General features: G+C 38.7%; 1 protein-coding gene across 4 annotated transcripts in view; it reads right to left on the bottom strand.

The window, feature by feature from the left end:
* Positions 1–22,726, bottom strand: part of PRDM5 (PR/SET domain 5) — a 215,679-nt gene that overhangs the window by 127,926 nt on the left and 65,027 nt on the right. For all 4 annotated transcript variants that reach the window (XM_074396953.1, XM_074396954.1, XM_074396951.1 and 1 more), the window contains exon 3: positions 21,869–21,991. In XM_074396953.1, the coding sequence (XP_074253054.1) occupies positions 21,869–21,991 (123 nt within the window). The remainder of the gene's footprint in view (positions 1–21,868; positions 21,992–22,726) is intronic.

The raw sequence follows: 22,726 nt of genomic DNA, 5'->3' as shown, positions 1-22,726 counted from the left end.
TTACAAATTTGCTTTATTTACATTAGAAGCTCTTTTAACTGACCTCCTCTTAATTGGGTCATAAACTTAACTGACACAATGCATACCCTAAAATCTACTGAATGATGCCCAATGGGAAGTCTTCTCAATTAGGAAGCTGCTGTCTGGTTTGCCCACACATTCTGTTCCTAACACCTGACTGTCAGGCATACTTCCCACAGTCCCACACATTCATTCCTACATCTGTTTAAAATGCTGGGGACAAGTTTAAAAAATGCTGGAGACTGTCATCATATAATTTAACTACATTTTAAATGAAGATAGCTGTGTAAGAAAAATTTAGTTGTTTCTAAGATAATCAACTGAATGTTTTGAAAATTCTCAAGGATAAATCTATAAAAGAAATGGCCAAATTATATGAGGCAAAACAATTATAAAAGATAGGGGAAAATCACAACTCTAGAAGGAGTCTGCACTTAGAATGCTTTGCAAAAGTCTACTCATAGTACTTTAAAAAGAGTAAAACTGGATATTGAGTGGTTATAAAAAAAATATGACAGCAAATGCTAATGAGAGAACCTATACTTAGAACCAAAAAAGGTTTGGTCATAGATCAATAATTGGTAAATAAATATAGATTTATAAAACTTAAGGTAAAATTAAATGTTTGAAGTATCAAGTCTATGATCCCATAATGGGGCCAACTTTTATTAACTTAACATGAATTGGTCCATATCAAATCAGAAAAGAGAGTGTCAACTAAATTATTACATAAGCAAGCCTAAGGAACAGTCCCCCATATGTGCTTCCTAACCATCCTTGCTGATCCTATCAGAGTCTTTTCCATGCTTATCTGTATTTATTTGGCTGAATCTCCAACTAGGATGGAAGCTCCATGGGGAAGGGATTGTACACCCAAATGGTATTAGTCTGTTCTCACACTGCTATTAAGAAATACCTGAGACTAGGTAATTTATAAAGGAAAGAGATTTAATTAACTCACAGTTCTGCATGGCTGGGGAGGCCTCAGGAAATTTACAATCATGGCACCTCCTCTGGGGGCAGGGAAGAGAATTAATGCCCAGCACATGAGGAAGCCCCTTATAAAAACCATCAGATCATGTGATAACTAAATCACTGTCATGAGAAAAGGGAAGGGGGAATTGACCCCATGATTCAATTATCTCCACCTGATCCCTCCCACAACACATGAGGATTATGGGAACTACAATTCAAGATGAGAGTCAGGTGGGGACACAGTCAAACTATATCACAAATTATATATAAATTATAATTCCCCAAATACTCATTTATTCTGTATTGCATGAGAATCAGCTAAAAACATAAGCCCTCTTCTCTCCCTGGCCTCCTCGCTTCTCCATGAGCTTGTGAGCCCCTTGAAGGCAGGCACTATATCATATTCACCTTTGGATAACCTCAGTACCTGATGTGACACTTTGCTCACTGAAGGCTATCAACAAAATATCTGCTGAATTGAATCAAATATGAGAAAAAAGTATGGTTTCCTTTTGAATTAGCAAGACAATAAAGGCAAGAATGTCACTCAGAAAGTAGAATAAGCTACAAAGGGGTTGCAGAATAAATTTCCTATTCCCAACAAATTTTTAAGAAGTCAAAAATTGTCCAACAGTTGAGAGGATGAGAGAGTTTCAGCCAAATCTTAAAAAAAAGGTTAGACAAGAAACTGTGCTCCCTGGAAAGAGAACCAGAATTATGCCAAGCATAACCTCACTTGACATACAGAAGCCTATTAGATAGCTGAAAGTTCATTCAACACATTTACTGCAGCATATGATGTGCAGAGTGTTGAATACCCACACACGGGGCTGGTCCTTATAAAATCCCCCTGGATTTTATATGCCCTCAGTGGAAACAGAACAAACTGTTTAAATAACAGTACAGTAGTCCCCTTCTTATCTGTACTTTTGCTTTCTGCTGTTTCAGTTACCCTTGTCAACACTGCTCCAAAAATATTCAATGACAAATTCCAGAAATAAACAATTCATGAGTTTTAAATTGGGTGCCGTTCTGAGCAGTATAATGAAATCTAACACTGCCCTGTTTCATCCCATCTGGAACAGGAGTCCTCCCTTTGTGCATTGTATCCATGCTGTAGATGCCATCCATTCATTAGTCACTTGGTAGCCTTCTCAGTTATCAGACTGACTGCCATGTGTCACAGTGCTTGTGTTCATGTAACCCCTAATTCTACTTAGTAATAGCCCCAAAGTGCAGAGTAGTGATACTAACAACTTGGATATTCTAAAAACAAGTTGCAAAATACTTTCTTTAAGTGAAAAGGTGAACGTTATTGACTTAATGAGGAAAGAAAGAAAAAAATGCTGAGATTGATAACATCTATGATAAAAGTGAATCTTCTATAAAATTTTGAAGAAGAAAAAAAAATCCATGCTAGTCTTGCTATTGTACCTCATACTGCAAAAATTATAGCCATGGTACATGATAAGTGCTTAGTTAAGTTGGAAAATACATTAAATTTGTGGATAGAAGACAGGAACAGAAGTGTGTTCCAAGTAATTAAAATCAGGCTTGGTACTATTCAGTTTCAGGCATTCACTCGGGATCTTGGAACATATCCCCCATGGAGAAGAGGGGATTGTAAAGAGTAAAAAGGACCAAAATAGTTGTACGGAGAGTGGTGGTTTCAGAATTTTTGGAGGTAGTTTCATGATGATGTTTGAAACTCACTCTGAACCTGTGAAAGCTAGATAAGTCCTGGACAAAATAAGATCAGTAGGGAATGGGTTCATTAAAGTGGGGAAAACAACGTTAGCAAAGTCAAAGCACTAAGAAAAGTAGATCCATGCTATGGAGAGCAACAAATCTAGCTAAAACATCGGTTATTACAAGCAAGTTGTAAGAGATTAGATTAAAAATGTAGCTTCAACATGTGGTGGGACTGAAAAGTCAGGAATAGTTTAAACATGGCCTATGGGTTGCACATTTGAAGAAAACTAGCTGAAAGCAGCCTATGAAAAATGTTCAGTTGATCAATGTGATGGTTAATTTTATGGTGTTGAATATTTGTGTCCCCCCAAAATTCATGTTGAAATCTAATTCCCCATGACCTAACCACCTCCTAAATACCCCACCTTTAAATCACATTTAAAGGTGAGGTATTTAGGAGGTGATTAGGTCATGAGGGTGAATCCCTCATGAATGGGATTAGTGCCCTTATAAAAGGGGCCCTAGAGAGCTTCCTTGCTCTCTTCCTCCACATGAGGTTACAGCAAGAAGACAGCTACCTATGAAACACGAAGCAGGCCCTCATCAGACAACTGAACCAGTGGGCACCTTGATCTTGGACTTCCCAAACTTCAGAGCTGTGAGGAATAAATTTCTGTAGTTTATAAGCTACCCAGCATATTCTATTTTTGTTAAAGCAGCCTGAACAGACTAAGACAATGTGTCAACTTGACTAGGACATAGAGTGTACAGATATTTGGTCAAATAATACTCTGGGTGTTTCTGTGTAGTTGTTTTTTGGTGAAATCAACATTTATATCAGTAGACTAAGTAAAGCAGATTGCCCCAAAATGTGCAGGTGGGCCTCATCCAATCCATTGAAGACCTGAATAGAACAAAAAGTCTGACCCTCCTTCATGCAAGAGAATTTCAAGTATCATCAAGCAAAGAATTGGGCTTTTTCCTTCCCTCGGACTCAATTATCAGGTCTTTCTGTGTCTCAAGTCTGCCTGCCTTTGGACTGAAACTGTACCATCATTTCTCCTGGCTCTCATGCCTTCAAATATGAACTAGAATGACACGTCGACTTTCCCAGTACATCTTGCTGACTCACCTGCACATAATCCTTCGATGTCAATAATTTTGAATTCTATGATTGTTTTCACTTAACTAATTTGAAAGTAGTTCTGATAAAGATAAATCATTTAAAAAAATTGTTGAGCACTTATGAGCTCTTGGGACTTGAGCACATAAGGTGAAGCACTTAGGACTAAGTATAACATAATGAAATAAAATACAGTACCTGTTTCTAAAGAGTTTACAGTATTCCTAAAGAGTGGAGATAGCCATTAATCAACCACAAAAGATATAAAAATAACCTGATGAATGTGAAGATAAACAGCAACACGGTGCTATTGAAGTATATAATAGAGAGCTGACCTAGTCTAGAGTTCAAATAGGAGGAACCTAGTAAAGGGAAAATTGTGTGTGTGTGTGTGTGTGTGTGTGTGTGTGTGTGTGTGTGTGCCTGTGCACAAGCCTGTACACACATATTTGAAAGACTTAGAATGAAGGTAATATGGTTTTGTTATGTTCCCACCCAAAACTCATCTTGAAATCCCACATGTTGTGGGAGGTAACTGAATCATAGGGCCAGGTCTTTCCCGTGCTGTTCTTGTGATCATGAATAAGTCTCACAAGATCTGATGGTTTGAAAAATGGGCGTTTCCCTGCACAAGCTCTCTCACTCTCTCCTGCCACCATCCATTTAGGATGTGACTTGCTCTTCCTTGCCTTCCTCCATGATTGTGAGGTTTCCCCAGCCACGTGGAACTGTAAGTCAACCAAACCTCTTTTCTTCCCAGTCTCAGGTACATCTTTATCAGCAGCATGAAAATGGACTAATACAAAAGGGAAGGAACTCTCACATTTAATAGACTGGGTAAAAGAATATAAGCTATAAAAGTGAATGATAAAAATGGTGACTAAGAGGATAGGTGGTTTCAGAGAAGCCAAAGGAAGGATAGTTGCTTGATGGATGTAGTTGTCCACAACACGTAATGTTGCCTTGGAATCTAGTAAAAGGAGGTTCAAAAAGGATCAAGTAGCTTCATGACAAGGACAGAACTAGTGACCTAAGAGAGAACAACCAGAAGGCCAGAGGGAAGCAGAAACCAGGTTAGTGTGGGTGGAGGAGAATGCTGGAGGTAAGAAAATGAAGCCACAGCACATAGATAACTGAAGGAAGCAGAGGGTAAAGATCAAATGGAGAGAAGAAATAACCTATAAGGCAAGTGTTCATCAGAAAGAGTAACAGATAGAAGATTTGTTCTTAGGAAAGAGAAATGGATGTTTCTCTATTCTAGGAGAAAAAGATGAGAAGGTGTGCATTTGTAAGGCCGTGTGAATGGTGAGGTCAGCAACTGAGGACAATATAAGTACTGTTTGTATCATCTTTCCTAATCTTCCAAAAAATAAAAAATATATATCTTTTTATAATATCTTTAATTTTAATGCATTGCCAAACATTAACAGAGGCTCTGAACATCTCTTCTTGGTCTTTGTGCTAAGATCAAGTATGAAACAGGATACTTGTATTCTATAGAAACATTCTCCTAAGCATTGAAAGTGGCCTCAATCCCAAATTACTTCTAACCCATGATTTCTCCTGCAAGTCTTACAGTTTATTAGCTTTGCTGTTAGAGCAATTGTAATCATTACCACGAGTTATATATTTAAAATGTATTTAAAATATATATTTATCCTTGCTGTAAAATGGACAAGTATTTGTCTGAATCTTCTAGATAAAAATTGACTATTATGCTCATCATCTCTCTCTAACTGGGATAATCTAGATACCAAAACTGTGTGTTAGACTGGCTAGGGTGAAAGGCTCTGCTCCATCACTTTCAAGCGCTATATACTTGGGTTCAGTTTTTTCATCATCAGAATGGGAATATTACCACTTTATGGAGGATTATTAAAATTAAATAAGACAATATACCAAGAGTGTTAAATACAGTGCCAATTACATTGGAAACATTCAGATTAAATATTTTTATCATTATTATTATTATTAAAAGGCTATGTGTCACAATATTTATACAGAAAATCGAATGTTTTGAGGCTATTCTGGCCACGTGCCTATCAAATTCACCATGCTCTGGAAGTGATTCCCAGCACCATCTCCACCAGTCTACCACCAACATGCTCTGGAATTGCCATTATTGGCTTTCAATCCAATGCCAGGTCTAAAGAGACTGGTTACTACAACTACCTGATTGTTATAAGGCTAGTGAAAAGCAAAATCCTAAAGAAGACCATATTCATGTTTTCTGAAATCAAAAGAATGCAATGTAAAGGTAGAGATATTAGCACATTTCATATTTGGAATCAGTAAATATTACACTTGGTAAAAACCGTGTGCTAACATAGGTACAACAATGGTCTGATTCTGTTCTGGCCTCCATGAACAACTTATAGTATGGCCTTAATCAGATCTCTTAACCAGTCTTGCACCTGGTTTCCTGAAGGATATATCTGATCTCTGAGGTGCCTGCTGATGCAAAATTACAATAATTTGATAAATTTGTATGATGCATCAAAGTGACTCCATTCGAAATCTCATTTCATAAGCATGGATAATCAAAGACTTTGTTCTGTTTTGTTTTTACATATTGACTGACTTTCTAGAAGCAAAGCATTATCATGGAGTTTTCCTGTGGGTTCCAGATGATGTCAACAGAGTTAAAAATCAACAACTTTATTAAACAGCAATGTGCAAAGTATTTCAAAGAATTGTTAATATCACTTTCATATACAACATAACATTATTCCAACCAATGTCATGTTGCATGTGAAATATCTGAATCAAAGCAGGTTATACTTATAAAAGTTTAATATATGTGTTTGAAAAAGAATATATGTGTTTGATAATGAACACTCTAAATTTGATAAAGTAAAAAACAAACTACATAAATGCATGCTATATTCCAATGTCCAGAAATGGGCACGGAATTAAGTCACTGAGGGGAAGTTCTCAAAAGCCTGCTTGAGTTTACATCCTACTGCTTGGAGAACTGTAGGGTTAACTTTCAGCAAGAATGATTATGCTCCTTTTTGTTCCTGTCCACTGTCTGCAAAACTAATAAAACAGACATGTGTAAACCACCATAAAGTGAACACATTCGAAAGAAAGAGTCACAGCCCTGGCTTGGAGAGCTCCCAGGTCTGGGTTCTCTGAAAGACTGCAGCTCTTCTCTCCTTCTCTTCATCTGCAACATGGCAAGCAAGGGGCATGTCTCAGTCCTGTTTGTATTATAGCTTTTTAGCCTTGCCATTCAGTGGATCTCAAATTCTTGTCTTGCAACCAGGAAAAATGAGATATGCAAACAAGTGGAAGGTGAGCAAGATGAAGAGATTATTGAGCAATAGAACAGCTCAGAGGAAACCTGCAGGTTTCTTTTCTGCGGGCAGGGTATATCACAAGCATTCAGTTCCTAGCAGAGAAGGAATTCCTCTCTGCTAGGCAAGTCATTGCAACAAGCATTCAGTTCTCAGAGAATAGGGGAGCACCTCCCTGCAGCTGGTCATTCCATCATCTGCTCTGCTCTGGCTGAACCTAAGGCTTTTGTGGGCCTCAGAGGGAAAAAGTGTGCACCAATTGATCCATGGGTAGTCATAAGCAGGCCCAGAAAAGGCACCCCAAGTTCCCATTCTGGCCCACCAAACTGGCAGCCTGGCCCCCAGCCTTTAGTCCCTCCCTGGCCTGAAGGTGGGGCCTCAATGGGGACCTGCCCCCTTTCACCCAGGAGTCTATCCACCTCCTGCCACCCTCCATGGAGTCCAGATGTTTGCACCAAGGGGCACCTGCAGGCAACCACTGAGCTGCCCCTCATTAGTTTCCAACCCCCCTACATTCATTGGAGCCCAAAGTCTGGAGGGGGCTGAGGTGGCAGATGACTGGTGTGTCAGCACCACCTCAAGTGTATGCACCCCCAGGGCCAGGCTGTGACAGCATCTGGGCTCAGCCCCATGTTGCTTTGAGATCAGAGCAGGTGATGACAGCTAGAAGGAGCCAGGCAGTGGGAGTGGGCACTTCAGAGCCTGCAAGTAGCACCGGGAGGCCTGGGTCTACAGCACCAACTTAAGTGGTTGCAGTGTGTGGCAGACCCCATGGACATGGCCCTGGGCACCCCCAGACAGAGCCTTTTCCCAAGGTGTAGGAACCCAGCACCTTCAGCCGGGTGGGTACAGTGGCTGCATGGCTGGCTAAGTCCCCAAAGCAGCCACTGCTCCTACTTCCCACCTCAGGCCCCAAAGCATGGTCCCAGCTCTGTGCCCCATGATCAGCCCCTTCACTCCATGTGCAAGCACAGCACCACTCTAGGCCCAGCTTTATCTTAGGGTCCCTCTCTGGGGCCATGACATGGGGACCTTCTCTATCCACTGCAGGTGGCAACTCTGCCCACCATGGGGCTGGCAGGTGACCCAGCCCGGCCCCATCATGGTTGTCCCTAGGGCAGTAGGCTGCAAGGGGCTGTCCACCTCCCCCCTGTGCCCTCCCTCCAGTGGCCAGCAAGATGGCAGCGGCCACTCCAGACAGCCTGACACTGCCGTCACTATAAGAATCTAATGCCACTGCTGATCAGACAGGAGGCAGAGCTCAGGCAATAATTCTCACTCACCCATAGCTCACCTCCAGCTGTGCATCCAGGTATGGGTCTACAGCACAGGGGTTGGGGACTCTGGTAGAAAAAGACTAAAAGTTATTCTTCCTATCTTGCTATAGTTTTGTATCCTTTAACAAATCTCTCCCTATCCTTGTCTTTTTTAAATCACGTGAGATTTCTACAGTGACTAAGACTCAATCAAAGATGATTAGATTAAGTTCTAAGGTAACATTTTCCTAAGGTTTTGTGATGCAGTAGACTTCTCAAAAAAATTATCAGAGTGAAATATACTTGGCTTAATACAGTATAACTTTGCTATGCAAGTTACACTGAGTACAGTATGTAAAGTACAAGATAATTTTATACCTTCTTTTGAGTAAGGTATAAAATTATACAAGATAATTTTATACCTTCTTTAGAGTAAGGTATACATTCTATCAGTGATAGAATGTAGAACTGCATAGTTTACTTTGCATTGCTCAACAATGGCTGAACCTTTTATGACAGTCTATTCAGGCACTGAATGTAGTAGTTTTCTTTGAATAGAAATTTCCCTAGACTACTCAACTCCCATTGATAAAGACCTACATGTGGTTAGTTCTACTGTTTTGTGTTATATCCATTACATTTACTCCACTTTGTAATTTGTTTATTGACTTCTTTAATGCCAACCATAAAAGAATAATTCAAAACTTATCATAAAATGTTTCTCCAATTTTGAAACACAAAAACAAAGTCATTTCCTTCTTTATGTTCATACACCAAAAATCTTGTCTGGCAACAAGTAGTATTTGTGCTTATTTTGCGTGTCTACATTTTAGTTTTAACACTTAAAAAACACACATCTCACACACTCACACAAACACACACACACACAGTTGCTTGCTTGGCTCCATATATAACGAATGTTTCATTATATTTTCTGGTGACTAAAACATTTTTAAACATTCTTCTTTTTAATTTCTACCATACTTCTTAAATCTTGTAATGATTGATATAGCCCAGTTCCAGTATGTTTAATGCAATGTTGATTCTTAAATACTAATCTTTCATTATTACATTTGTTAGGTATGATATCAAAGCATCCTAATACTTTGTAGTAAATATTTCTTTTCCCTGTAGCCTTAGTTAGTTCATTATTCTATATCTAGTTTTCTGAGTGAGTCCAGATTGAATTCTCTGGTTGTGAATCAACAGAGTATCTGAATTAAAGACTCTGCTTGTCTGTGGTTATATCTGTAAAAAGACTTTTGACATTAACGATGAGGTGCTGTTGGCTGCACAGCAGTCTGGCTTAGATAAAACTACTTAACAGTAGACTGAAATGTGTACACACATACAAGTACATACTCAGCACTCAGAGAGTAAAAATGTGACACTTTGCCAGACCAAATACTTACATGCACATATACTGCAGGCCAGAGTTCAAGTGGAAGCACTTGTTTTTTGTTATTTTAAAGGAAACAGATGTAAGCCTTTTCCCAATTGACAACGTACATTCAACTAGGTATACCACATCAGCAAAGAGGCAGAAGAGCTGCCAAAGGAAGCCAGTTCAACAAGCACCTACTGAGCCCCCACTAGATGAAATGAACACCGGGAAACAAACATAACTGAAACAGATGCTGTTCTTGAGAAACTCAGCCGAAGGATGGAGATAATGATGTAAATACATAGTTTAGCTAAGTGTCATCATGCTATTAAGTATTTTGGATTTCAATTCTGGAAGTCTTGGGAATATTTCAAATTAAATATTTTTAAAATGTTTTAAATTTTTAAAGTTTTAAATTAAATGCTATGATTTAAATATGAAATTTAAGATTTGTCACTTTTCCCCCAGGACAATTTCACAAAATTTCTATTTTCAGTTCTGCTTCATACTTTCACTATCACCAATCCTGTCACAACCAAAATCCCCAAATCAATTAGAAACAAACATTCTTCAGCCCTCTAGCCTTCTTTTGGTTAATGTTACAGTGGTAGGCTTTGCTAGGTCACTAAAATATGGAAGGAATATGAGCCCCATGGCCGCACAGTGGCTCAAACTTGTAATCCCAGCACTTTGGGAGCCCAAGGTGGGTGGATCACCAGGTCAAAAAATCAAGATCATCCTGGCCAACATAGAGAAACCCTGTCTCTACTAAAAATACAAAAATTAGCTGGGTGTGGTGGCATGAGCCTGTAGTCCCAGCTACTTGGGAGGCTGAGGCAGGAGAATTGCTTGAACCCAGGAGGCAGAGGTTACAGTGAGCTGAGATTGTGCCACTGCACTCCAGTCTGATGAAAGAGCGAGACTCCATCTCAAACAACAACAACAACAACAACAACAACAACAACAACAACAACAACAACAAATACAGAATATGAGCCCCATAAGGCTATGATTTCTAGGGACATGACTTTCTAATACCCAGCATTATCCATTCTGAATGAACATCTGAGAGCAGGCAGAATTCAGAGGATTTCTATAAGAAAAATTAGTCTGCTGGGTGCAATGGTTCATGCCGATAATCCCCGCACTTTAGGAGGCTGAGGCGGGCGGATCACTTGAGGTCAGGAGTTCAAGACCAGCCTAGCCAACACGGCTAGCAAAATCATGTCTCTACTAGAAATACAAAAAGTAGCCAGGCATGAGGGTGTGCACCTGTAATTCCAGCTACTCAGGTGGCTGAGGCACAAGAATAGCTTGAACCCAGGAGGCAGAGGTAGCAGTAAGCCAAGATTGTGCCACTGCACCACTCCAACCTGAGCAACAGAGCAAGACTCTGTCTCAAGATAAATAAATTAATTAATTTAATGTAATGCCAATGTCCTGCACAAGACCACTATAAATGAGCACACAGAAGGTGCTCTATAGGCCAGGCATGGTGGCTCATGGCTATAATCCCAGCACTTTTTTGCAAGGCCAAGGCAGAAGGATTGCTTAAGCACAGGAGTTCAAGGCTAGCCTGGGCAATAATGCAAGACCCCATATCTACAATAAATTTAAAAAGTAGCTTGGCACGGTGGTGCATGCCTGTGGTCCCAGCTACTTGGGAGGACCCCTTGAACCTGGGAGATGGAGGCTGCAATGAGTAATGATCATGCCACTGCACGCTGGTCAACAGAATGAGATCCTGCCTTTAAAAAAGAAGAAAAGGAAAGAAAGAAAGAACGAATCAGCCTGCACAAAACTTTCGTCTTTAAAAAAGCTGAAAAGTGGCTTGGCACAAACATATAATCATAAGGATTTTAACCCTATCCCTAGGGTCACCAAACCACTACATCTAATAAAGATCTCAGCACACAGTACAATAAGACTTCTTCCCCACAGGGCATTTCTTGTGTCTATAAAGTCCTTATCTTTCCAAAGCCGAGAGTGGCCACAGACCACAGCAAGCACAATGTCATCCACAGAAAACAGTACTCAAGTGGCCTAAGAGGATGCTTCCCATGCAAGAGCTCAGTAGCAGGGTATATAAGCCACTGCCGCCACTGTGGGGCAGGCTCACTACGATTCAGTCACTACACAGCAGGTTGTCTCTTGAGTACTGGATAATTAGAAGTTTTCTACATGCATCAAATTATAATAGATGCTTTGCAAAAGCTTTCTAAGAAATAAAACAGATTTTACTTTGTTTCATATACAGATGAAATTATAAAGACAAAATTTACATACCGGGCAGGAGTGGTGATAATGAAAATTTAAGCTTACTGTATCAGCACATACAGGTATACTTTGTTTTACTGCACTTTGCTTTATTGTGCTTCATAGACATCGCATATTCTACAAATTGAAGGACTGAGGCAACCCTACATTGAGCTATATCTCAGAGCCATTTCTCGAACAGCAAGTGCTTATTTCATGTCTCTGTTACTTTTTGAAAATTTTGGCCAGGCACGGTGGCTCATGCATGTAATCCCAGCACTTTCAGAGGCTGAGGAGGGAAGAGTCACCTGAAGTCAGAAGTTCAAGACCAGCCTGACCAACATGGAGAAACCCTGTCTCTACTAAAAATAAAACATTAGCTGGGCATGGTGGCATATGCCTGTAATCCCAGCTACTTGTGAGGCTGAGGCAGGAGAATTGCTTGATCCTGGGAGGCGGATGTTGCAATGAGCCAAGATCACACCATTGCACTCCAGCCTGGGCAACAAGAACGAAATTCCATCTCAAAAAAAAAAAGATTGCAATATTTCAAACTTTATTATTATTGTTGTTATTATTGCATCTGTTAGAATAACCTGTGATCAGGAGACTTTGGTGCTACTGTTGTAATTGTTTGGGGGGGGCCACCAAAAACCATACCTATATGGTGACAACCTTAACTGATAAATGTGTGTGTTCTGACTGCTCTACCAGTGGCCCTTCCCTCACCTCTCTCCCCCTTCTGACGCCTCCCTATCCCCTGAGACACAACAATATTGAAATTAAGTCAAGTAATAACCTACAATGGCCTCTGTGTATTCAAGTCAAAGAAACTGTCACACATCTCTCACTTTAAATCAAAAGCTAGAAATGACTAAGCTTATGAGGAAGGCATGTCAAAAGCTAAGACAGGCTGAAAGCTAGGCCACTTGAGCCAGTCAAGTTATAAATGCAGAGGAAAAGTTCTTGAAGGAAATTAAAAGTGCTACTCCAGTGAACACACAAATGATAAGGAAACTGAAACAATTTTATTGCTGATATGGAGAAAGTTTGAGTGGTCTGGATAGGAGATCACACCAGCCAGAACACTCTCCTGGGCCGAAGCCCAAACCAGACCAATGCCCTAACTCTATTCAATTCTAGGAAGTCTAATAGAGATGAGGAAGCAGCAGAAGAAAGGTTGGATGCTAGCAGCATTATGAGGTCTATGGAAAGAAGCCACAGCTGTAACATAAAAGCACAAGGTGAAGCAGCAAGTGCTAATGGAGAAGCTGCAGAAAGTTATCCAGAAGATCTAGCTAAGATATTAATAATTAAGAAACTGGCTATACTAAACAACAGATTTTCAAAGTAGATGAAATAGTTCTACTGGAAGAAGTTACTATCTAGAATTTTCATAGTGACAGTAGAAGTTGACACCTGGCTTCAAAGATTCAAAGGACAGGCTGACTATCTTGTTAAGAGTCTAATGCAGCAGGTGACTTTAGGTTGAAGCCAATGCTCATTTACCATTTGGAAAATCCTAGAGCCCTGAGGAATTGTGCTAAATCTACTCTGCCTACGGCACTGTCATCTGTTCACTACGCAGTCTACTGAATATTTTAAGTCCACCGCTGAGAACTCCTGCTCATTTGAGAGATTCCTTTCAAGGATAAATTTTGACTCTGAAATATTATTTCAGAAACACACTTCATAAGGCTATTGCTGTCATTGTGACTCCTCCAGTAGATCTGAGCGAAGTAAATTGAAAACCTTCTGGAAAGGACTGATATTCTAAGTGCCATTAAGAACGTGTGTGATTCATGAGATAAGGGCAAAATATCAACATGAACAGAAGTTTAGAAGTCAATTCCAACCCTATGGATGACTCTGAAGTGTTAAAGACTAGAGAGGAATAAGTAACTGCAGATGTGAAGGAAATAGCAAGAGAACTAGACTTAGAAGTGGGGCCTGAAGATGTGGCTGAATTGCTGTAACCTCATTAAGAAACTTGCATAGATGAGGAGTTGCTTCTTATGGATGAACAAAAAAAGTAGTTTCCTTAGATGGAATCTACTCCTGGTGAAGATGCTATGAATATATTGAAATGACAACTAGGAATTTCAAATATGACATAAACGTATCTGATAAAGCAATAGCAGGGTTTGAGAAGACTGACTCCAATTTTTAAAGAAGTTCTACTGGGATAAAATGCTATCAAAAAGCAAAGCATGCTACACAGAAACTTTTTGTGAAAGGAAGAATCAATTGATGCATCAAACTTCATTGTTGTCTTATTGAAGAAATTACCAAAGCCACCCCAACCTTCAGCAACCACTACCCTGATCAGTTAGCAGCCATCAACATCAAGGTAAGACACAAGACACTTCACCAAAAAAAAGATTCTCTCACTGAAGGCTCAGATAATCATTAACACGTTCTAGCAATAAAATATTCTTTAAGGTATGTGCATTTTTAGACTAATATAATGCTACTGCACACTTAATAGACAACAGTATAGTGTAAATATAACTTTTACATGCACTGTGAAACCAAGAATGGTATGCTCTTTTACTGAAATATTCACTTTCTTGGAGTCATCTGGAATGAAACCCAGAGCATCCCCAGGTATGTAGAGGCTAAGTGCTTTGCATATGTTACCTCATTTAATTTAATCCTCACAAAAATCCAATGAGGTAAGCATTATTACAATCAACTCATGAAGAAGAGTGGTTTTAAAGAGCATTTTTACTGCTATGGAGGCAGAGCTAGATCATCTTTTTAAGTCACAGTATCTCCAGTGCTCGGCATGGAGCTTGATACGTAACAAATGCTCCACAGCTATCACTTGAATAAAGGAGTTAAGTAACTTGCTCAGCCAGCAAAAGTCAGAGCCATGAATCTACTTCAGGTTCTTTAGACAACAAAGCTCATGCTCTTTCTACTGCCTAAAACTGCCTTTCTTAATATTATCCAAACTGTGTTAGGTTCTGCATTCTTTCTGATTCTATATAAAGTGCTTGCCTTTTCCATTCACTCTAGGCTTATTCCATCCTTCCATAAAGCAAATTCTCCCCACTGATCACTGTTATAGCCAGGCTTGAAAATGGATGTCTCAACCCCTGGGATGTCTCAACTCCTGCTATCCAGACCTTCATGTAGTCCTTGACCACACTGTGCCAAGGTTGGCCTATGTGACTAACAGTATTCAGCAGAAGTGATGCTATGGAATGTTATTTCCATGATTAGGTTATAAAAGTTTGCAGCTCACCCCTTTTCTCTCTCTCCCTCACTCTTGCTCTCACTTTCTCATCACCCTCTCTGGGATAAGCAGGCTGTCATGTCTTGAGCAACCCTAGAGAGAGCCCACGTGGTGAAGAACTGAAGCTTCCTGCCATGTGAGAGACCACTGACACAGAATCTCCAGCCCTAATCAAGTCTTCAGAGACTTCAGACTTCAATCAAGTCTTTGCTGGCTGACCACTTGACTGCAACCTCATGAAAGTCCCTGAACCAGAACCCCAAGAATCCTCAGCTAAGTTGCATCTAAAGTCCTGACTTACAAATTGTATAAAATAATAATGCATGGTTGTTATTTTAAGCTGTTAAAATTTGAAATAAATTTGTTACAAGAAATAGATAACTAATATGACCATAAATACATACACATAAGGCAGGCTACATGAAAGTCATTCTGAAAAATAACTCAAAAGTCACACTCTAATAAAAGTGACGGACAGAACCTTCATATTAGTCAAAGATTAGGTTATAAAAGATTCTGTTTTATGGCTGGGTGAGACATAGACACTGGGAAGCAGGGTTGGTCTTCAACAGAAGTAGAAAAGGAAACTTATTCCATGGTTTCTGGGATGAGAGGCACAGAAAGTCCCACCTAATTAAAAATTTCCTCTACACCTAACCTGATAGGCTCTGATTCTGAAATCTTACTACAGTGTACCATTATAATAATTTCAAGAGATCTAAATGTCACCTTTTCACATTTTTAGCATGTTAGCTAGCAACCAAAATAAGGCGAGAGGAGACAAAAGAAAAAAGAGACAAGAATAGATGTTACCTAGGCATGACCTGTATATGAAGAAGAAGCAGGTGCAATGCTTTATAATGAATAAAGGACAGTTTGGGAACATAAAAAATCAAGGAACACATAATATAAATAACTTAAAATATATATTCTAAAATTAACCTGGTTTAGAAATGTTCAGCAGTTTCAAAAATATCTAATACCAAGTTCAGAAACATGAAAGGTTTTCTTTCTAAACAGTATCTCAACTCTAAGGTATTAGAACAGAGGGGTTAAAAGAGTGGATAATGAAGACATATACCCTGGGCTGAAGTTCAATCCAGCCACTCACTGGCTATGCAGTCTCAAGCAAGTTACTTAAACTCTCTTGTGGGTCAGTATCCTTATCTGATCATGGAAAATGAAATTTATATGATATCTTTCTCATACAATCACAGTAAATAGTTAATAAATACATTATAAATGAATAGCTACTTACGGGCATGCAGTAAGCATTCAGTAAATGTTAGCTACCATCATTATCATTTTAAGGATTAACGCAGATTTCAACTTTACCACTATATATAACAACGATATTTCTACAAATACATATTTGCCCCGTCAATAAACTACAAACTTAACAAAAATAATACTGATAAGTAATAAAATTCCCTGACATAAGGCCAAAGTAGGGAAGGTATTTAAAATCTCACAGGACTAATTGGTTGCATTTTTACTTTAGTTTAAAATTTTACCCTAATAAAACACAAAGATGTACCTTACTGGAAGGTAATCTATTAGAATATTTATCTGCAAGTTATTTAAATGTTATTTTTTAGGTTATTTTTGAAGAAAATCACTAGCAGTTGTACTTTACCGTTTTGTGAAAGATTCTTAAAAATATGGTAAAAATGCCATTTGCATAAATCTGGTAGAAAAAAACAGAAATAGGAAAGATAGAGAACTGGAAGACACCATAATTTTACATGTAAGTAATAAATCTTTTTGGTACTTCTTTTTGTTGGTTGCTTAGTTAGTACTGCTGAATTCTGTATCAACATTATTTATTATTCCTGTGGATCTTGGTAGCTTAGTGACAATGGAAAATGTCTTATCTGTGCTTGAAAAACAACGTTGCTTTTCTCTTTAGAGAGCCACATGTGATTTGCCAGCTCTCCATATTTAAATTTCACGTGTCTCCAGAGAAGACCCCAGGATACATTGCCTATGACTGTCCATCTTCAGGCAAGGCAGAGAAAGGAGGTTCAATAATCTGTGATAAAATAACTGCTGGTAATGAAGATTCTAAACTGACATCAGAACTGGGGCAGAGCTGTGAGAATATCTCAGCTCAGTACCCAGAGCCTTCTCACCTCATTTACACCATCCTCACATCCTGATACCCCTCATGAAGTGCAAGAGGACCCAAATGTTTTTACCTTTTCATGTAAATTGATCATGTATGGCAAACAGTCCCAGAAAAGACATGCCTGGAAATATGTGCTTAAGAATATGAGCTGTAGCACTCCATCTCTGAAATGTTCAAAGAATTAATAATTTCAAGTGTAAGTGGTATTAAATATTTATTTTCTAACAAAAGATAGAAATTTTTAAGAGTCTGAAAAACACTAACTAGGTCAGAAATATTTTTAAGCTACATATACATTGTTTTCCTTTAGTGCAACAAAATTAGCATTTAATAAGAATCACTCACTTCTTATGGGCTTAAGAACATTTTAGTTCACTTTAAGCCACAACTTTCACATTTAGAATTTTCTAGTCATAGTTGTAAACTTTTCAGAAGTCCGAACAGACAGTTAAATGATTATTTTGAAAAGTGTACATATGGGAAGAACTGTTTTCTTATTAGATCACTCTTTGATAATTCAGATACTTAAGTTATTATTTCCAATGAAAATTTTTTAAAATCAAATAAATTGAAAAACTAGACATATAATCATGTCTCCAAGGAGTTCCAATCTTCTGCCAAAACAGACCTCAACTTCATAATCCCTTGTCCAAAAAAGTTGGACCAAGTATTGATGTTTTCCACCAAGCAAGCCACAAAGTCACAAATGTTTCTCATTTACTCCACTCCTGGGATATACAGCTCAAATAAAAAATTTCCTGAATACCCCAAATTTCAGATGCAATTTGGAATGCAAGTGATTCATAATGTTATGCAGGACACATTGTGATCTTCTTACCAACTCAGTGCTTCTGGAATGCAATCTTCAGGAGATCATTCCAACCAATTAGAAGGCTGACATCCCTTTCAGCCATGTGACCCAAATATTATGCTCTCTGCCCTTAGCTCAGATGTAATTTTGAACCCTCAGCAATCCTCTACTCCAGCTACTGTTCAAAATAAGAAAGAGTTACCTCAAGGGAACTAGCAAAGATCCCTACTGTGATCTATGACAAATAACATGGTCGCAGTGCGTGGCATCCCCATCAAAAGAGTGCAAAACAGTGTTAAAAGAAATTAAAGGCCAGGCACAGTGGATCACGCCTGTAATTCCAGAACTTTAGGAGGCCGAAGCAGGTGAATCACAAGTAAGGAGTTCTAGACCAGCCTGACCAACATTGTGAAACCCCATCTCTACCAAAAATACAAAAATTAGCCAGGCATTGTGGCACACACCTGTTATCCCAGCTACTCAGGAGGCTGAGACAGGAGAATCACTTGAACCCAGGAGGCAAAGGTTTCAGAGAGCCAAGATCGTGCCACTGCACTCCAGCTTGGGCAACTCCATCTCAAAAAATAATAATAAAGAAAGAAATTGAAGCCACTGTCACTGCTCTGCACCAAAAGCCTCTCAGAGTAGCCTCTGAACATACTTAGATTCTAATTCAAGAGTAAAATTTCAGTGAGCCTTCCAGTTACATGAGTCCTTTTCTAATCCCACCTCACTCCCCTTGTTAAGTCGTTAACAATTTATTCGAGTACCTGTCATCTTTTGTGATTTACATTTTCTTTCAATAAAAAAACACAGCCGGGCGCGGTGGCTCACGCCTGTAATCCCAGCACTTTGGGAGGCCGAGGCGGGTGGATCACGAGGTCAGGAAATCAAGACCATCCTGGTCAACATGGTGAAACTCCGTCTCTACTAAAAATACAAAAATTAGCTGGGCATGGTGGCGTATGCCTGTAATCCCAGCTACTCAGGAGGCTGAGGCAGGAGAATTGCTTGAACCAGGAGGCGGAGGTTGCGGTGAGCCAAGATCGCGCCATTGCACTCCAGCCTGGGTAACAAGAGTGAAACTCCGTCTCAAAAAAAAAAAAAAAAAAAAAAACAGTTGATATAGAGGAAGGAAAGTACTGCACTGAATGTACTAAATGAACATAAAAACTGTAAGTCTTAGACAATGTGATTGCTGAAAATGGTGAAAGATCAAGGTATAAACACTTACTGACATTGTTTTCCATTAACTAAAGGGATCATCACAAGGAAAATATTCAGTTAAGGGGAACGCCTAAGCAAGGATTACCTAAGGGAATATAAGACGAAACTCATAACACTTTGAAAGTTTAGGCAAAGAAAGAGACCTACTGATTCTACAGAAATAACAGACAATAGGAAGACATTTCTCAAATGGAAGGAATTTGGGGAAGGCTTAAAATCATTATGCAGAAAAAGAAAAAAAAATCTAGCATAAAGAATATTCTCCACAATCACAATGATGGAGAACCTACCAAAACAGTGGATTGGCTTAAGGTAAATTCATGGCTCTATAGGCAATTTTGATAATAGTAACATTTACAAAGAAACAAACTGAATCTGTAAATTAAAATATTGACATAAATAATGTTCCCATGAGATGTTTGCCTCAGAAAGCCATGAAAAAATATATAAATACATAGAAAAAAATAATATCTACATGTTAATTTAAAAAATAAGATCAGTTTAAACTTGTGGTTGGATCAATGCCCACCATGAATAATTGGAAATGTGGCTTGAATATATCTGGCTATCAGAGATCCTATTTTCCATCCCACCTCAGCAGTTTGATAAGAGTCATCTCTCATGTATCCATACAAAAAGGGACACTAATCACATTGATTATCTAATACTTATTTGTACTGAAAAAAATTGGTTAGATGACATTAGAAAATTAAATAGTCTAGATGACTGTTTTCCAGTTACTTGAAAAGTTGATTCTATGAATTTTCATTCTTGCTGTTGATTCTAGACTGAGAATTGAATGAAATCAGTGTAATTTCAACAAATTGTCAAACTATCAGAATTTCTATGAATGAATGACCACAGGTATATGAAGCTTCTTGAATAGCGCACATGATAGATTCTCAAATACTGTTCATTTCTTATTCTTTTCCCTTCCCCTCTTACTTTTGCCAACCAGAGCTTGACTTCCTTTTCTGCAGTTTAGGATCCAGGAAGATGAGCTTTTACACATAAACAGTCAATTCTCTGTCACAATTTAACATTTCCTTACTCTTTTGGTCATCAGATCAATGTGTTCTAACCGTAGGGTTCCTCTAAAAACTGCATCATTTTCTCTTCTTGCCTTAATTTCCATTGAGGGATCATCTAACTTCAATGCATACTTTGTATCAGAACCTAATGTTTTGTCCAGCAGTATATGCTAGCATACTGGGAAACTGAATTCAATAAAACATGATTCCCACCAGTGATAGTTAATTTTATATGCTAATTTGACTAGGTTACAGGGTACCAGATAGTTGGTCAAACATTATTCTGGGTGTTTCTGTAAGGGTGTTTTTGGAAAAGATTAACATTCTAATCAGGAGACTTGAATAAAGTATACAGCCCTCTATAATGCAGATGGGCCTCAACCAATCATACTGAGTCCTGAATGAAACAAAGGGCTGACCTACCCCAGAGTAAGAGAGAATTCTCCTAACAGCCTGCAACCTGGAATACTGGCTCTTCCTGCCTTATGGGTTTCCAAGTGGGATATCAGCTCTTCCTGGTTCTACAGCAGCTTCTGGCCATTGGACTTAAACTGGTACATCAGCAATGCAGATTTTATATTTACCAGCTCCCATAATCATGTGAGCTAATCCCCTATTTTATATATATATATACACACATATATATATATATATACACATATGTATATACACACACACACATAGACATATATACATACATATAGGCACATATATACACACATACATACACATATATACACACACACAACCATATATATATATATGTATATATCTTTTTAATATTAAAAAAAGGAATATAAGGATATATATCCTCCTTTTTTTGGAGCCATAGTCTTGCTGTTGCCCAGGCTGTAGTGCAATGGCATCATCATGGCTCACTGCAGCCCTAACTTCCTGGGCTCAAGTGATCCTCCCACCTTAGCCTCTTAAAGTGTTGAGATCACAGATGTGAGCTACTGTACCGTGGTTTCTCTGGGAAACCCTGACTAACATACCACCTCCAACAAACTCAAAGCCTAGTCATGGGGAATATCCCCAAGTAAACCTTCTTCATAAAGCCTCTTTCAGAGAGTAACACAAGGTACAGTATTATGAACCAAAAAACTGTCAAACAAATAATACTATCAAACATTCACTAAATGAAATAAAAGTACCTGAAAGCAAGATCTGCCAGCGACAATATCAGACTATGTAATTCATTCCCTCAGGAATTCTCATAAAGTGAGTGCCCTGATGTTAGTTTATAGCTAGGCTTGCCCTTTCCTACATATGCTGACTAGATGAGATTTCTCTGCTTTTATGAGTTAGTTACTGTTATTTGAAGCAGGTCATTTGGAAATAAATCTAAAACAGGGAGTAAAGGTTATATATTAATTCATCCCTCCTCACAGTGCATAGTACAAATAAGAAGCAAATAAGCTCACTTGAATGGCAGCCAAATTCTTCTGATCCTGAGATGGTGCCTCATGAACAAAGCGAAGCCAATTGGAGTGCCGTGGGTTGGTAGCATCCAAAATGTACAAAACTTCTCCCTTACTCCCACGAACCTGAAACATTAAAGGCTCCTGAGTTTACAATGGAAGTCAGAATATTAGCTTTTAAACACATCAAGGTTAGAACGTGATTTTTTTATAAATATATACTTTTTTATTGATAGGTGATAAATAAAAGATTAACATGCATTCTTCTCTTAAACACATGTATAAGTCGAGCCTACTATTTCATTTGGCAGATGTCTAGATGACTCACAATTGCAATGAACTCTCAGAAGCACCATGTGTTGATAGCTGTTTTCTGGTCAAAATTATTTTGCTTTGTAGGTATATTCCAGTATATGTATTGCAATCACAATTGTTCAGAGAATAATTATTGCAATCTTCTCCTTTTCTTCAAAGAGAAGGGTCATACTGCTTATTTCCCAATTGAGAGGGGTGGAATTGGATGAATCACTTCTATTTCTCTCTGAATCTGCTTACTGAATCATCTCCATAAAAGGAGAACTTGCTCATCTAGCCAGTGAGAATCTGACATCCAATGAGACAAAATATCATGTTCTTTACCAGTGAATGAATGAAACAGTTTCATTTTATCCTTTCATGCCCCACTCACAGATTGCTGAGAAGGACAGTGGGCTCTCTGGTTTTTGTCTCAGACCAAATGATCTCGCTGCTCAGATCTACTCTATGTTCCACTGGAGAGAGGAGGGGAGTAACTTCCAAAGCAGGTAGCTCATTGGACATTCTTGAATCCAAGTTGTTGGAAATCTAGCATCTCCCAAACCC

Source organism: Saimiri boliviensis, chromosome 3 (assembly GCF_048565385.1).
Source record: "Saimiri boliviensis isolate mSaiBol1 chromosome 3, mSaiBol1.pri, whole genome shotgun sequence".
NCBI classification, from domain to species: Eukaryota; Metazoa; Chordata; class Mammalia; order Primates; family Cebidae; genus Saimiri; species Saimiri boliviensis.
Note: the sequence above shows the minus strand (reverse complement) of the source record. Positions and strands in the feature narration are given on the sequence as shown.